General features: G+C 46.2%; 1 protein-coding gene across 1 annotated transcript; it reads right to left on the bottom strand.

The window, feature by feature from the left end:
• Positions 1–909: 909 nt before the first annotated feature.
• Positions 910–16,831, bottom strand: bsk146 (brain specific kinase 146). The gene is made up of 5 exons (XM_037082545.1): positions 16,554–16,831; positions 7,221–7,480; positions 6,890–7,092; positions 6,378–6,569; positions 910–6,289 (listed from the first exon to the last, which is right to left on the bottom strand). The coding sequence occupies exons 2-5, from the start codon at positions 7,390–7,392 to the stop codon at positions 5,510–5,512; spliced, it is 1,347 nt and encodes a 448-aa protein (XP_036938440.1). The 5' UTR covers positions 7,393–7,480; positions 16,554–16,831; the 3' UTR covers positions 910–5,509.
• Between the last annotated feature and the right edge of the window lie 1,343 nt (positions 16,832–18,174).

Here is an 18,174-nt window from a genome sequence, read left to right as displayed (position 1 = left end):
ATTTTGCATTAACAGTGGATCAAATGTATATAAAGTGACAAACCCATCAGTCCTCTTCACAGCATAAGTCCTGCCTGGTGGCAGGAGGAGAGCAGCAGGTGGTGCCAGTAACGATCATTTGATTCTTTACACCTGCTGTGACGTCAAAACGTCTTCTGTTAAACAGACTCAACATTACTTTAAAGTCTCAGTTCTACAGAGTAATGTGGCATCTGTTCGCCCAACGTTGTGGTTTTACAACATGCGACTGAAAAGTGTCAGTTTAACATCCAGATGATCATCACGCTGTGGTGCCTTCAGCTCCACCAGAGCAGCGAGGCCCCTCTCAGTTCACCGTCTGGGTGTCAAAGGCCACAGGGTAACTGTCTGGTTCAGTCTCACCTCAGCTGTCCTCACCCAGCACCCAGCACCCTGCAGCTAACGGTAAAGAGGCAGACTGACGCCACAGACACGTGAATGCAACACTTCTGACTGCTCCAGTCGGTCTCAGTGTTGGAATGAAAGATTTAAGAACTGCAGTTTAAAACAATCGGTGAGCTAAAAATGAACCAACAGAATATCAATACATGACAGTTAACATGATTTCATTTCATTTCATGTTGCTTTGCAGAGATATCTCACTAAGTTAGCATGCTAACTATCGAGCTAGCCCTTAGCTGTTTTGTTTGAATAGTAACAGGAAACATATATATATTTTAAAAATACAAAAAAAATTATATATATTTTTTTAAATAACTGGGTTCTTATTTTCTAAATGATTTTATGCTAATCCTAAAGCTTCATCATATTCCATATCTTACACACTGTACTGTACTGCACTATATTGTATTGCACATACACAAAATGAATCAGCTCTACCTGTCTGACTCCTGGGTGGGAGACAAAAAAAAAAAAATTCCCAGTACCAAAGATGACTCCAACAAGAATTCTCATTTTATTGAGTAAATCTCAGCGTACAGGAAGACAGTTGTATTGCAAAGACAGAACCGGACACGAGTTCTAGTGCTGTGGTCATCTACTCACTAAAACTCCACCAAAATCATAATGCTGTGAAATATGTCACTGGACGGTGGAGACACTGGAACTCCCATCACAACACATTACATCATGGATGATGTGAGGAGGCAGCAGCCGCTGATTCAGACGCTGGAAGGAAGAGAAGGGGAGGTGACGTATCCCGTAACAACTTGTGTTTCATCCTAAAAAAAACACCAAAACACCCACTGTAACATTCTATTGTCTTATTGTTGCACAAATCAACTTGGATGGAATTGTGCCAGGATTAAACTGAACATGAAATTGTTTCTTTAGTATCGGTCAACATTGTTTTAACGTCTCGGCCATTGTGTCTGAGAACTCTCTGAATCGGATGAATCTGCGGTGCACCCGCTGTTACCATCTCACACAGATTTTAGTGGCGGAGCCAGCGTGCTTATACCAGTGGCTGCAGCAACTACACACTTTGTCACAGAAGTTTGTACCCTACTCAGTTTGTTCTGCACTGCACGCTGCCACAGATTAGTCACAGATTTTGTATCACTGTTTTTATTCACATTTTATTCACTAAGGCAACGGTCTGCCATTACAGAGAGATCATAATGAATGGACTGTTGTAAACAAGGAAGTGGAAGTTAGAGAATGTTTGTTAATAAGAATAATGTGTCTAAGTCTTGAAAATGACCACCGAATAGTCCTGTGGGCCGAAATGATGATGAATTTCCTCGTTTCAAAGAAGAATTATGAGCGTAAAGAACCCAGAACACACTCAGAACACTTCTTCTCTGGAAGACATTTGTTTCCAAACTCAAAATGACCCTGTGGAGCTGTGACATTCTTAACAACTCCACGTTTGTGCCAGAGACGGGGGACTCCGGTCTGCAACTTAAGGGAAAGGAAGGAAGCTTTCATTGTGTGTTTTGTCATACTGAAATGTGTTGGAGTGTTTAAGCATCTTTAATTTGTGTATACAGTTCTGCCTAGTTCCAAAAGTCAGACCTGTGTCAGCAGTGGAGAAAGGTTGGACTGCACCAATTATTATTATTATTATCATTATTATTGGGACAAAGTGCTCTGACTTGTTTGTATTTCTTTTAATCTCTTGCACATGTCTAGCCATGGTGCCCCTACAAAATCACATCAAACTAGCGACTTGATTTATCAGTGGGAAGGTGAGCTCTGGCAGCAAAGTATCTAAATCCCATCAAAAGAAAAGCGAAGAGCTGCTAGCTTGTTTGGGTTGGTACTAATAGCGACCAGGAGAGCATTAGAGTAACTCGCTATTTTCGGCGTGTAGGAGGTTGTTGTTACTTCCTGCAGAGACGGAACACTTTGAAAACGCTAACCCACAGGCAGTGAGAGGAGGCAGATGAATGCCGGCTGACATATTCGGCTAATGCTAGGCTTCAAACCCACGGTCTACATCCGGGGAGACGGAGTACTATTCTGCTGACAGTCGGCGGCGGTAACATACCAAGAAATAGAGCAGTGTGCCAACATAATGTGTCTGTTAACATGAAAACCTCACTGGGTTTCAATTTTAATAAAACTCCTGCACAACGTACAAAAAAAGTTGGCTAACTAGCTTAGCTGTTAGCAGGAGAGGTCCCATAAGGGAAGAAATGAGTGATGCAGGCGTCAATCTGGCCTCTGGAGCTTTTGATTCTAAGTTCAAACGTGGCATAACATGCAATATTCCTTCTTTGTGTTAAAGTTCTAAAGGCGCCTGGAGCCAAACTGCACCGTTGTTGCTGTCAAATATGGAAAAATGCAAAATGGAGGAAACCAGTCGGCTGTGTTCAACACATGATCATGACAGCAAATCCTGAATGTCAAGAAGCGTTTTGGATTTGACGCTTTGAGGCTAAAACGCTCGCAGAAAAAGGTAAAACTGTTTTTTCTGCCTTTAACATAAACGCCTGCGGTGGCAGGACCTGAACAACAAACGTTAGTTTGATGCTAACGAACAGCGCGACCACTTTGTAATGTATTTTGGGATTCAGCTACGTGGGTTCCGTTCAATATATGATGAGCAAATGACATAGAAGAGGCCGTCGCTGGCAGCACCCTGGCTCCGCCACCGCCAGATTCCCAAAACGTATCACTTGACTTCCAATCAGACTGAATAGTTTGTTGTTAGTATGGACGTTTGGTGCACTGTAGATACATCTGCGAAGTGCTCGGGAGAAGGTTTAAGGGGGACTACTGAGGAGAAAGAACGACGCGAGGAGGTAATGTACAGGCCGAATGTAATCCCTTGTTCGTACAGTCATGTGAACTCAGTTGTGCCGGAGCTCACACGCTATACGCTGCAGAGCCAGCACATGCTTGCCTGCAGCTGGCTGATGGAGAGCAAGCGGCTGCAGCAAACAGCACGGCTACAGTGTCTGTATCAGGCCCGTCCTTTGTACTGAGTCAGAAGGCTGCCGATGAGGTCAGAGATTGTCACAAGATGTAGTAATTTGCATACTCGCTCGCTGACATGGGCGCAGCTTTGATGAGCGCGGGCCGAACCGAGTCGAGCTGATCCCCAGTCAGGCACATCCCAGCCGAGGCCCGCGACTCTCACCGGATAAAGAAACGCGTTGTTTGCAGCTATACTGCGTCTACGGAGTACTACAGCTTGTGACAGGAGAAACAGAGCAGGTTATTCACAACAGAGCTTTAGCACATACAAGTTCATGCAGATTTATGTCTGGAAAGCGACACACAAAACGGCCATTCCTATGAAGATCCAATGCTTTTTTTTTTTTTTTTTGTCTTTTTTTTTTATTTGTCTTCAAATTATTCCGGTAATATTCGTGATGAGTCAAAGAGAGAAACTGATTACTTTTTTGCTGTTAATTTTAAACTTGGTAAAAAAAACAAAAAAACAAAACAAAACAAAACAAAAAAACATCTACGCCACACTACTTCACTAAAAGTGGCAATTCAGAAGCAAAAAAACTTCTTCTAAAAATTACATCGTTTTAAGTCCCTACCTGCGGTTTTAAATTCAAGCCTCTTGCTCTACATCCTCATGCTTTGCTTTTTTTTTCTGATCTTGAAGGTGATAGGATGTACACAACATTAATACCAATACAAATACAACACACTGAATAGAAACAAATTGCTGTTTTGTTTTGTTTTTTTTTTTGTTTTGTTTTTTTTAGCCCTAGGATGTCTCAGGATACCATGACGGCAATATTCACTCTGGGACATAATGCAAGAAATTGTGCTACGGCCAAAAATTTCACGTCACAACAGTCTTCTTTATCTTTTTTTTTTTTTTTTTTTCCCAAAAGTTTTTGTAAAGCCGGTTCAAATTTCTCGTAAAGGTAAGTTTGAGCTACTCATCATGCATTTACAAAAGGTGACTCTTCAACCTCTTCTGTTTTTTTTTTTTTTTTTTTGTATCTCCCCCCCCCCCCGTCAGATTGAATTGCAAATGCTAATTGATCATTATTATTTTCAGACGATACATTTTGCTAAACGTTTCAAAGAAAACAGCGATACAAACAGAATCTTTCGGGGGGAAAAAAAAAGCCTCAAAGAAAACTAAAGCTATACAAACAGAATCTTGAGAGTGAGTAGAAAATAGTCTTTCAGTGGTGAAGTAGATATGTTTGACACGAAGAACAGAGACATCGTGAGCCTTCTCTCGGTCTAGTCTGACTTCATGGAAATATTCTGTCTGGTAACCCACGTACATAATACACAGCAGTTCATACCAGTATGTACTGCAGCCACGGAGAAGTGGACTTGACGCAACTATGGCAGAACATGAAATTACGATGGGAAGTTGAACAGAAAACGAAGAAAGCTGCTTTACAAAAGAAAAAAGAAAAAAAAAAAACAATAGAAAAAATAGAGTGTGTAGTATTTTTAGATTCAAATAAATAACATTCTCAAAGCAAAATAAATCCGCCTCTTTAGGATTCATACGCGGCGACACACACAAACAGACACACTCACACGTTCACGTTTGTGTTACACGGAAAACATTAAAGCCACCGCTCGCTCCTTTTCTCCTCCTCAAAGGTTTCCAGTGAACTCTTGTTTCAGTCCTCTTCAAAAAAAATCCAGGTGCTTTGTCCCCTTGGCTTCGTTACAAATGACGACCGCTCACGTCCCGCAGAGCTCACACAGCACTCTCCGCCCTCCGTGCCTCTGTTTGCCGTTTTTGCTGGAAGTATTGCTTTAAGAAATACGTTTTGGTCTTCGTTCTCAGATGGTTTTAGTGACGGAATCTCGAATGGAAGCGATTCTTAATTTTTCCTCCGGGCTTCAACCAAACGCGCCATCAAAGTCAGAGTGTATACGAGGCTTCTGCTGGAGTCTTTCCTCTTTGAGTGAATACTGTCCAAGACTTCCTTGTGTGCTCTTCCTCCTCAAGATGTTTAAAAAAGAACGTGTTAATATTCACTTTCCGCTTGTTTCTTTTTTTTCCATGCATGCACATCTACGTGGTTGGATGAGAGGTATAAAAGTGTTGTCCTGGTGGGTCGGTGACAGCTTTTAACGTCCGACGCGCTCAGACGCAGATTTCGATGGGCGTGGCCACGAGCATGCGACCGCCAGGCGAACTGTTCTCTCGCGGCATTCGGTCGTAGCTGTTGGTGGACGACACTGAGCTGTTGGTGGAGACGGATACGAAATGGTGGCCGCCACCTTGTTCCATCATCCCGCCCTTAGCCGCCCCGCCGCTTCCCCTCTCTACAGCCGCCGGAGACAGGGGAGAGAGGGGGGAGAGCGGGGAGAGCGGGGAGAGGGGAGATAAAGTCTGCTGCTTCATCCTCTCCACGAGGAGCTCCTCGTCTTCCTCTCCCGACGAGGACGATGAGATGGTGCCCTCCACCTCTCCTCGCCCCCCGCCGCCTCCTCCTCCTCCTCCTCCCCCACCGTTGCCAACCCTCTCTCCCCCACCGCCGCCGCCGCCGTTGCTGTTCCCGTTGCCATTGTTGTTGTTCTCTGCGTCCAGCATCCAGGAGTGGCTGAAGTACCCGAAGACCTCCTTGACGGAGCAGCGGCGGTCCTGCTCCACGGAGAGCAGCCGACGGAACATGCGGAGGGCCTGCTCGGTGAAGCGCCTCCACTGGGATGGCACCGTGTTCGTCCGTCTCCTCTGCCAGCGGATGAACTCCTGGTAGAAGGAGTCGGAGGGCAGCGCCTTTTCCCAGGGGAAGTTGCCGGTAAGCATACAGAACAGCAGCACACCGAAGGCCCAGACGTCGGTGCTGTAGTCCACGCAGAAACCCTCGTGGCGGGACACGTCGCAGAGCTCCGGCGCTGTGTAGGGGATGGTGCCGCTCACCTGCGGGGGGGGGGGGAGGAAACTTCACAGGTCAGCGCCGTGGTCAGAAAAAGACAGCATTAGCGGCCGTGGGAAAAATGCTACTCACTCTTTTCACCGGCGAGCCAGCGCGGCGTGTCATGCCAAAGTCGGACAGCTTGACCTTGCGGCACTCTCGGTCAAAAATGAGGATGTTCTCGGGCTTGATGTCTCTGTGGACCAGCTTCTTGCAGTGCAGGTAGTCCAGCGCGATGGCCACCTGGTGAACACAGCGCTTTGCCACTGCCTCAGGAAGACCAACCTGAAGGAACAGACAAGAGGGATGTAAACACAAACGCATCAGTGTGTTGGCAGTTTTTGTTGCAAAGCAGCACTAGTGCTATGTGTTAAAAGTGCAGTTAGTGGTTCTAGACGAATGTAATGTCACTCCCAGGTCACCAAGTGCTGATGCTTTGGGTTGACGGCTCAGTTGGAGCCACTGTTCTTAATTGTCGAGTTTCAATCCAAGGTTGTGAGACTCAACAAACAACTAACTCAAAGCGTCAGCGTTGGATGACCTCGTTCCTCACTGATCTTGCCCACACTTAAGATTTTTTTCTCTTACGAGATGAGATGGAGCACCTGTGGAGGAATGATATCGAAGAGGTCTCCCGCCAGAGCGTACTCCTGCGCGAATACATAGTACTCATCCGTCTCGAAGGCAATGCCAAACATGTTGATAATAAAGGGGCAGGGAGACAGGTAGAGCGAGATGCTGTACTCCCGCAGGAAAGACTTCAGCTTGGTTGTCTTCTTCTTCAGGAACTTCAGAGCCATTTTTGTTCCTTTCAGGGCAAAATAGAAAGGAAAAGCACCTTAGAGACTTTTATGTTCCCAGAGACCTTTTGGCTTACTTACAGCAGCAGGCTCTTGCTGTTTTAAATATGCATGCGTGCGAGTGTTTCCCCTTTACCTCTGATCTTGTGGATGACCAGGTCCACCTTGCCGTAGGTGCCCTTGCCCAGCTCCCTGATCACCTCGTAGTACTTGTTGACCTCCAGCCTCTCCAGGTTCTGGGCTGCGATCAGCTGCAGCTCGTCCAGGATGTCCATGTTGGCTCGAGACACTAGCGGAGAGGAACTCATTGTGGGCAGCGCTTCGGGTGGATGGAACAGGCAGAAAACCGGGGAGTGGATGCTCAGGCAGGACAAGAGCAGCAGCAGCAGCTAACACCTGGTGTCAGTGTGCAGAGACAGCAGAGGAGACGCAGTTCAATTGAGCGAATTCTTGATCTTAACCAGCCGATCAGTTTTTAACAGCCCCTTGGTTTTGAACGCAGACAGAGCGATACAATGTGAGCTACAGAGCCGATGTATCCCCTCTGTTGTCAGTGTTCAGCTGTCCAACTATTAAGGCGGATTGTCATTCGTTTGCTATAAACCTATTTCGACAAATAACATTACAATAAACAGAAAAAATCATTTTATGACGACACAATAGAATTCTAAAAGAACTGTCATCATTGTTCTTATCAGCAGCCGCGTTATTCATCACAAAGGTTACAAATAGCAAAAGGTAAATAAAAATGTGACATACTAATGAAAGAATAACGACAATTAAGAACAAAAAACTCCATGTGTAACCTGTGAAACAGATCCCACGTTTATCAAGTGTCAGCATTCCAACAGTTCACATTTTGACAGTCACGCATGAGAACAGTTCAAGTGATTAAAGATGAATCTAATTAATAACAAGCTTTGTGATCAATTATTCAAAATTTATCACACATACCAATATGTAAGCATTTTCAAAGCAAATGTTGGCAGATGAGTGAATCAATGAATAAAAGGACATTCTGAACAGAAAAATGAGGCATTAGTTGTTGTTTTTTTTTTGAAGCACAGCTTCAGTGAGTTTTTGAATATTCACGATCTTTCCTGACAATGTTCTATCATTTTAAACAAATTAATTTTGTGCGTTAGCTTAAATAACCTGGGACTACATGACATCCACCAGGCTTGGCTTCTGGTGTAATAATAAAGGCTGATTTATAGGTAGACTCATGATTACAAAGCTGCTGTCAGCATCTGCACAATTGTTTTAAATGCATTATTTTTATGTAATTAATCAACTGAAATGAATGCCTTATATTGAGATGATATAAAATGAAATACAGAATATGCGTGTTTGACAAAATGACAGTGTTTGTCCTTATAGGTTAAAATATTGGCAATTAACATTACTGTAATTCAATTCAATTCAATCCACTGACATGTTCAAATTTTCTGCGTGTTATGATGAGGCTACATGCTGTATGACACTTCTGCCGCGTGTGTCACATCACGTTCACACATTCTACTGTTAAATCAGGTGGCAAGCGAAGGTGACAGTGGAGGGAATGCTGCGAGGCCGGGTCAAGGCATTTGCGAGCGTGAATGGGACGATTTCCAGCTGTGTTAGCGGTAACCAAACGTGTTTTACTCAACCCATCAGGTGGTGTTTGTGCCTAAACCCTAACCAGAGCAGGAGTACAGCTGAGCTGCCACCACATACAAGTGAAAACTGAAACTAAAGAAATGTCAAGTTTAAAAATAGGTGCAAAGTTACACGTAACATATTTGTAGTAGACACATTCACTATCATCCAGAGTTGTCTGTGGGGGTATGGACACATGGAGGACACATATGGGACGCGGCGCGCAGCATGGAGATGTACCCTCATACCATGTTTGTGATATTTCTGTGGTTTTTCAAGGTCAACAACAAGCCGTGGATGTTGCAGCTCACAGCCTGTTCTGATCTGCAGTATGATAGTTACTGAAAATGCTAATTATCTGCAGTGAAGGCTTAAGTAATTCTAAATGCTACTCGCCAAGGGGGATGCCAGAGCTGAGCTGTGCGCTGAGTCACACACACACACACACACAGCAAATAGCAGTCCTTTCGAGCAAATCCATTCCCTGCTGCAGTGTGATTATTCTTAGTGATTGCTTTCTTTCTTTTTTTTTCTCCCTGAGCAGCAACTGCCAAGACCTGAGCCGCTATAGATCCAGGCACACGTAGAAGAAATATAGGAGTTTACACAGACACACACTCACACACACACAACACACACACACACACAGTTACATAACCTGAAGAGCTTGAAGCTGCCTCTCTCCGTCCCAGAGGAGACGTTGTGAATCTTCCTTCCTGCAGTTGCTCACAGAACATCCAGCAACACTCGGCCTGATGCCACATTTATCGTCAACACAACATACCTCCAGATGACATTTACATGATGTTCTCCCCAAATCCTTCAAAGAGTTAAATATAGTTTCAGGATGCAGAAAAAAAAAAAATGTGATTGTCGTGTTCAGTCACCAGCTTTGTGACTAAGTAGGCACACACACACAAACACACACACACACACACACACACTGGCAGGCTGGATGAAGCACGTCGTCATCCCCTCGCAGGCCGCTGTGTTCCTCTGTGGGAGTGTCGCCTCTTTTGTGTCAAGCGGACAGAAAGAGCGGCTGACGGCAGCAGGTGAGGAGGGATGAGTCAGTCTGGGTGATAAATGGCGGCACAGAGACGATGCGCTGCAGCTCGCTCTCTGCCTTGAAAAGAAGCTCTCACACACACGTGTGATCAACACACACACACACACATATACACACGCAAGAGGGAGGACAGGGGGTTGTAAACAGAGAGGGACATTTGTTTCTGTCAAGGGTCAGAAGTGCTTACTGTAGCACTGCAGGACACATGCAGCACCATGTGTGTGTGTGTGTGTGTGTGTGTGTGTGTGTGTGTTCTGCAGAGGATCCCAAGATAATACCCCTGAATATATTGTTGGACTTCATGTATCACTTTAAGGTGTGGTATTTTTACACGGCAGCTTGTTGTCATGGGAACCACGATGCCTCGGCTCAGTGTGACGCCTCACATCAGTCCGTGCTGCTGTCACTGAGGCAGCCCAGTCGCCCGGATAAGAATGTGGGTAGCTATCGTTCACATGTGTCTTGTTTTGCTTTACATTTCCTCCCATCGATTCATGTCCCGCCCACTGTCTCTGTCTACCTGTGACTCGTCTGTTATCGGCCCGTGTGTGTGTGTGTGTGTGTGTGGGTGTGTGTGTGTGTATGCACTGTCATAAACGTCATTTAAAGACTTTAACATCAGTCGTCTCACATTCAGCGGTTACAACCTTCCCCTTGCTACAAGATATTACAAAGTGAAGCACATTTCTGTCTGTGATTCATATATTGTTATAGACTGTTTTACTGTTTGATGCGCTGTAATTGTTCTGTCATCATTAATAAACATACATCTGGAGGCAGTGTTGATACTGAGTGGATTAAGCCAGTGAATTAAATCCACTTTAAGTCTGATGAGCTCGGCTACATTAAGATTGCAATCAGTCAGTCTGCCGTCTCCACCGTCTCATTCGATGGCAGTGAACACACAGGCGGATTTCCTCTGGCACTTTAAACGGACACACGTGCCGGAACGCGACATGAGACGGGACCGACACCGAGCTGATATTTGTCATCAGTGTGAAAAACAATATTGATGGATTATTTGGACCAGACAACAAAGGGAAGACACAAACATATCTTATGATTAATGGAGGCAGTAAAGTTGGCAGGTCCAACAGATGATGTGATCATATGACCTGCTCAGTGTTTTGTCTGGTTAGTTATGTAATCAGTGTGTTTTTAGTTTTCATTGTTTAAATGGTTTTTTTTTCAAAACATGTTTCCAAAATGTTAGAAATGAGTCTTATCATTTCACAGGTAGACCGAGTGATTTCACAGTAATGTTCGGTTTTAAACCCAAAGTTCACATTCGAAATAAACAGCGTTTTGAATGGACGGCAGCATTTCTGTTGTCTGTCAGGCAGGATGAGCTCTGCCAACCTCAATCACACATAACAGTATTCACACCTGATACTGTGTGTGTGTGTGTGTGTGTGTCTACCACAAAGAGAGCTGCGTCTGTATTTATATAAAAACAGATCCGAGTCATAGCAGAATGAGTCATCAGGTCAGGACAAATGTCGGCTCTCCGTGTCGAGTGGAAGTCTGGTATCCCACTGTGTGTGTGTGTGTGTGTGTGTGTGCACGCTGCATCACAATAGCTGTAATGCACACACAGCTGCATCACACCCCTCGCAGGAACAGCTGCTGAAGCAATTGGACAGCACCCAACCAGTGCTTGAAATCTGATTGGATAGTATACATGTGATGTAACAGTGCAACGATGCACTGGAGCCTCTTTTCTTACCGTGTTAGTAAAAAAAAGTTGGCGCTCAGGAGTAAGAATTATAAGAATTATAAAACTTGATTTATATTGCACCTTTCATTAAAAAAAAAAAAATGACAAGCTTGTGAAATAAACGCCACTTCTGAATGCTGCTGCCTTCTGTCAAAGTCACACACATTCACAAAAAAATAACAGCTTGAATGAGCGAACCGCTTGGGTCATTAGATGCCCGTCTGGAATCAGAACCAAAAGCAGGAGAAATTCTGAAATATGCTCCACAAGCTTCCGGTTGTATGCCGATACAGGCTGATGTCTTGATACCTGATCAGCTGTTTGCTGTTGATCTGTCTCCAGATCTCTCACATCCTCTTTCCCCTGTCTGGTGCCTTAAGGCTGCACTCAACAGTATTTCTTATCAACAACTGGGCAGATGACTATGTGTGATGCGAAAGGTGCCACTTGTTGAAACAAGCTCACTGTTTTGGAACCTGAACCGGCAAGTGTGTTTTTACGATGAACCATCTGGGTAAGGAGCTTCTAGAAACTACAAGCAAGAGAAACGGGCAGGCGAAAAAAAGAAAAAATACACTTGGCAGCTGACTGGATGAACCGTCTGTCTGTCACGGGCTAACATCACAGAATCAATCAGATCAACAGTAGGAGAGCGCTACTAGCAGCACCCATTTTGCTAACGTGTTCACCACAACAAGTATGCGAGATGATGTTGTGTCGATGTTGTAGCCTGACCGTTAGCTTGGTCTGGGGCTCCTCTCTAAAGTCAAAATCGCTGTTCAAGTTTTTTCCCCCCGACATGTGTCATCCTCCATATCAAACTATATGTTGGTATCAGCCAACAGTGTCAAAACAGCTGTCTATAACTTCCTGGAAAACTCGTTAAAAATGCCGATGACTCATCCTGCACTTCGGGGAGGATATTAATTAGTTGTCCAAGCAAAATAATTGGTAATGAATGCAGCAGATTACCCAAATCAAGGGCAGTGAAGAGTCTTTCTTGGGGCCGACTGGAGCTGATGAGATGGTTGATTGTTTTGGATGAAAGCAACGCGAAGACGGTAACTTGTGCTAAGATAAATGATGACGGGCACTTGTCACCAATTTGTCACAGTCCGTCTCCCGTAACCCTTCAGCGCAGTTTCCCCCCCCCTCATCCACCAGGTGCCCTCGGCCTGTCCTGCCTCGCTGCATCGTCTAACCACGCCACCCATCCGCGCACCTGGAGCCGCTTCCTTTGTCCTCTGCAGTTAACCGTCACCCACGCTCACCTGTTCCCACTCCCCCCCCCCACCCCCGCCTCGCAGCCCTGCAGATGTCAAACCCACTCCTTCCCACAAACACTCGCCTGTTCACATGTTAGATGTCCGTTTGCGCCAGTGTGGTCAGATTCACCTGTGTACCTGTCTTCCGCGTTTGGGTCCAGCCCCTGCAGGTCAGCATACCAGCCCTGACGAGTTTTTCGACATTTAATAGGCCAAATAAAAAAAAAAAATCCACCAATAAATTACTTGATGAGGCAAACAACCGCTAGTTGCAAACCCCGATAACATTTTTTTTTTAATCCAAAGGTTTCATGACAATCCTTGTGCACCTGCACACTCCCACAGGCTTCCAAGATGCATCACACTGGAAATACAGAATACGCCACGCTCCCTTCAGCTGACCACAGATCCAGCCTTCCTCCTCCTCCTCCTCCTCCTCCTCTTCCTGCCTCCTCTCTCAACAGACGCTCTGTGCCACCAGGTCCAGCACTCGACCAGGGGCCGCAGCCGACTAAATCCCAGACTGCTTATGCAACCAGAGCCGAGCAGCAGAGCACTTTCAGCGAGCCAAGACGACGGTCACAGCCTCGTCCGCCCCCGCCGATGCAGCCACGCCGCCCCCCCCGCGCAATTAGAGCGACGCCGTCTTCATCCGTCGTCCATTTCAGTGACCTTCCAGTTTTTCTGACGCGAAACATACACATTCCCCACCGTGTGAGGAGCGTCAGCAGCACGCACGTACAGCAATTGTGATTTATGGCCACATTCGACCGTCTGCTTGATCAAAATGATCAAAAGAGCGACTGCTGGACACACACATAGTCAAAGTGTGTGTGTGTGTGTGTGTGTGCGTGTGTGTGTGTGTGTGAGCAGGCACTGACAGGGAGTGGTGTACGCTAGAGAAAATAATGAGGGAAGAGAGCGAGGGAGAGCGGCACACAATGACAAGGACCGTTGAGTAGCAAAGTGCCAGCAAGTGTGTGTGTGTGTGTGTGTGTGTGTGTGTGTGTGTGTGTGTGTGTGTGTGTGTGTGAAGAAAGACAAAGAGTATGATGGCCAATATTGCAACAGCACCTTCCGACATATTAGCAGCTCAAATCCCCAGAGGGGCAGATTTCATAAAAATGATTATTCAGACCTCCTCTTCCGATGCCTGACCTCTGACCTCTGACCCCGAGGAATCCTACGGGCCTAAAACCAGATATGATAATAATAAGAAGAAAGTCAACAATCTCACAGTGACGCTGGCCTTTAAAGGGAATTTAGAAACATCTTCTGCAGCTCTGTCCAGTCTGAGGGAAAAAAAACCACACAAAAAACAACTCTGGATGATGTCGTAATGGTGTCGTCAGGCGGTCACTTGAGTCCTGTGTTACAAACAGGCGATGATTTTTGAAATGCTACGTTGCGTCGCCATATGAAAAATATGGAATCAAGCATTTTTCGATGTGGGGGTTTCCAGTGTGGGTCAGAACACATCGGTCACAGCAGCCCCCAGGTTGCAAATCTCAGCTGGAGTTTTTTTTTTTTGTAACGTACTCGAGTTAAAACATGGAACGAGGCGTTTGACAGCACACAGGTTCCCATAACAACGATTTAACTCATCTACGCGTACAAAACTGTGTGGAAAAGGAGCATTACCTCATTTTTTACAAGCCGATTAGCAACTCGGGACATTTGAATGTCTTTATTCATTTGACGTGGACAGTCACCTTTAATAAATTACAGTCAAAGGGGCAGCTTTGGCCTTTACGGCTAGTTTCCAGCTGTAGTCCCCAGTTGGTTATCAAGACTGGATGGCGACGGGGTTTAGGGGATGACATCTATGAACAGACTGCCTCGCAGGAGATAATAATGAGCTAAATCATGGTCTCTCTGAGATTGCTTTTAGGCCAATGTGTCGTGCCTCGTTCACCTACATACAATCAAAGCCAACTTAAAGATGACTGCACATGACTACACGTGGAAACCAGAATCTCTAAATCCAGCTAATGTAGGCTATTCACACATGTGACTACAAGAGTAGCGTTCAACGAGCATCGGTCCTCTAACCCAAAGACGGAGAGCACAGGGAAAAGGCTATGGCTCTGTCCAAACGTAAAAAAAATACAAAATAAAAAATCTGCCAGCACCTTTCAACTTTGTTTCTTGAGGTCTGGTTTTTTCCAGCAAAGAGCAGCAGAGGCTCCAACACGCCGCCAGTGTGGCCAAGATAGTGTGAGACGACAGCAAGTATCTCCCCGTGAGGAGACAACGCATCCGCCGTGTTAGCAGTGAGCGTTGGTGCGATTGGCAGGTGGGTTTTTACTTTTGGACACAAACAGGTTCGCTGATGTGCCGCTCAGTCTTCGTGCCAAGCTCGTATTTAGCGCACAGAAAGGAGAGTGGCACTGATCTCTAAGAGAGAAAGTCAGTCAAGCTCCAAAGTGAAAGGGAACTCGTTCAAAACGCGTCCAGATTAATGGTGTCGAGGGAGCTGTACAGTGCTGGAGGAAGCGGCATAGGCCAGCACCAAAACACAACATATGCTGGTCTCGCTGGTCACCAGCGAGACCAGCATATGTTGTGTTCCGGTGCTGGTTTTGGTTGCTGGTCTATGCTGTGTTTCCAGCAGGGTAGCCAAAAACATTTAGCTCTCGGACTCATTACACGGATACAGTGCATCTCTTTTTACCCGTGTGACTACTTACATGTGATTTAGCATAACCTTGCTCATCAACACCAGCTGATGAGGCTGAATTGACATCGAACAGTCTGGAAGCCTCATTAGGTCGTCTCCCGTTTTCCTGTCAAAGCTGTACTTTCATGCGATGAGGACAGAGTTACCGGCGAGACACCTGCCGACGAGGGCCGCTGGACACCGGAGCGTCTAGGTGACCTACATTGTGATCTGTGACTCATCATCCTGAAGTGGATTTTGTACGTGTGCCAGTGTGATGTGTCTGCGTTTAGGCGCCATCGAGGGCCTTAAACCCGCTTTGATCAGCTGCGTCTCGGGCTTAGCACACGCAAACACCCGACCTTCCACTGTGGCCTCAGCAGTGGAAGCGACAGAGGATTATTGTAACAGGCACCCAAATGACACCCATGAAACCTCAAAATGATTGAGGATTTCATTAGCAGCGAGTGTTCTGAGGACAATAGTGCAACATAATGCGCGCACGCAGCCCTTCAGTCTGCTGAGGAAGACACAGAAATCAGTGGACGCTGGCCCAGCGAGCGGCGTGTGCGCGGAGGCAGCCGGGATGTAAACATGGTGGTCGGTTGTCATTCGCCAGACATCCGCCGGCTTCGGCTCTCTGTGGGGCCACGTCATGCCGGATCCCACCTGCAGTGTGTCCTCAGACAGCACCGACTCTGAGCACCATCACCATCACTTAGTGCAATGGAGCTCAGGAGCAAGTGACAGGCTCGCACGCACACACACACACACACACACACAGAGCTGCTGCAGATAGGGGGGGGGCATCAATAACACAAATTCTACACAAATGTTGTAAACAATCTAAATGGCTCAAAAGCTGCATTTTATGCAAGCGCGCGCGCACGCACGCACACACACACACACACAATTAAGGGCCAATCACAGCATTGTTTTCAGTGTACGCTGCTGCACAGAACAGGCCTGATCGGTTCATACACTGAACACCAGAGAACACAGTGTAACACAGCCCGGGTATTACAGCAGCTGCTGTGTACGGGAGGAGGGTTAGTCCGGGTCCGGGTCCGGGTCCGGGTGCAGGTGAGGATGGATGGAAGCGGGTTTGTTCCAGCACTCACCCTTCACTTGGTTCCCATATGGGGGCTGTGTAGTCCGCCCTGTCAGCCCGGGCTGCTGGTGAACACACGGGGTGATCGGAGCGCATACTAAGGCCAGGTGATCCGGGAGAAACGCCTGCTCTCGGTGTCCTGTGCGAAGCCTCCGTGCAGCCGTGAGACGGTGGATGTGTCGCCGAGCATCCTGCAGCCTCCTCCGGCTCTGTGTCCTATTGTCTCCGCATCGCTCTGTCCTCTAGGATGGGAGGAGAGGAGAGGAGGAGAGGAGCTGCCAGTGGGGAGGCGAGGAGGGTGGGGGGGGGGGTGAGGAAAAACCCTCCCCCTCCTCTCGGCTCTGGCCAATCGCAGCACTGCTCCGCCGGGAGCCGCCGCTGCTCGCTGTCTCCGTACAGACTATGCTGCTTTCGGGGCCAGTCGGAAATATGACAACACGTGCAGGGGTGTCGCTTCATTAAATGCTAAACTTGTCCTGCAGGTGTTTCATTCCTCACCATGATCATCCGCTGTGTCACAGTCTGTGACTGGGACGACATTACTGAAAATAAATAAATAAATAAATAAATAAGAAAAATCCTATGAACATGACAAACAAACCTGATAAAGATTAACTCCATCATATTTCACACCTTAATGTGTGTTTACAGGTCTCCTGAACAAAGCAGTATGAAGCCTTCTGTGGCTTCAGCTGCATGTCTTCTGATAAGCTGACCCCTGTGATGTCACTCAGTGGCTGAGTTGCATTTTGGGTAACGTAGGCTCCAGGCTTCCAAAAGCGGTCCACTGGTCTATCATTACACTCCTCTGACACTGTTGGGCTCATTCTGGACAGCTGCGGAAGAAACTGGTCACAGCAGGGGGATCACGTCTGGTGTTCAGGAGGCCAGAACACACGGTGGACATTGTTCCAGCGCAGGGAAACGCTGATCGGACACTTTCATCTGAGCAGCCTTTTGGAAACAGAAGTGAACTCTGACCCAGGTAAGTGGCTGGTCACCGACATATTCCTGCTGGGTTTTGATCACACACAATTTGAGCGCAATGTTGCCATGTGATGGACATTTTGGCCTCCTCTATCTGTGTGCCTCTATCAGCATATCTGCTGTCTGTCTCTACTGTGCGGACCGAGGTGAAGACAGACTTCATGTGACCGTCTGTGAAAGGAACGTAAATCAGTTCATCCCATTTCTTTGGCAGAATTAAAGATTACAAACTGCGACTCTTTCTTATTTATGTCTGTTCTACACCTACTTGACCTTGTGAATGCTCGAGGCTACCCACGATATCTGTTCTTCTGTGAAACAAATCTTTATTATTTTTATCCTGCCCACTTTTTTCAATGTACTAACTTCATTCAAACATCCACATATTCAGGATATTCATATATATTACTGCTGGGGCTTCTGTCATCGATATCATTCAGAAACATTCATCGTTTTCTGCAAATAATTGCCCATTACAATGACTGGAGGACTGTCCCACATTTTCACATTAATTTTGAAAACTTAACTACTCATTCAGTCTTTCAGTTGGAAGGAGATACCCCACGTTTGGCCTACATTTCAGTTGTGATTAAAATTTTAAATCCCATTTAAACTTTTCGAGATCATTTGTAACAGTCCCTTTG

This window comes from Acanthopagrus latus, chromosome 20 (assembly GCF_904848185.1).
Source record: "Acanthopagrus latus isolate v.2019 chromosome 20, fAcaLat1.1, whole genome shotgun sequence".
Taxonomy (NCBI): Eukaryota; Metazoa; Chordata; class Actinopteri; order Spariformes; family Sparidae; genus Acanthopagrus; species Acanthopagrus latus.
Note: the sequence above shows the minus strand (reverse complement) of the source record. Positions and strands in the feature narration are given on the sequence as shown.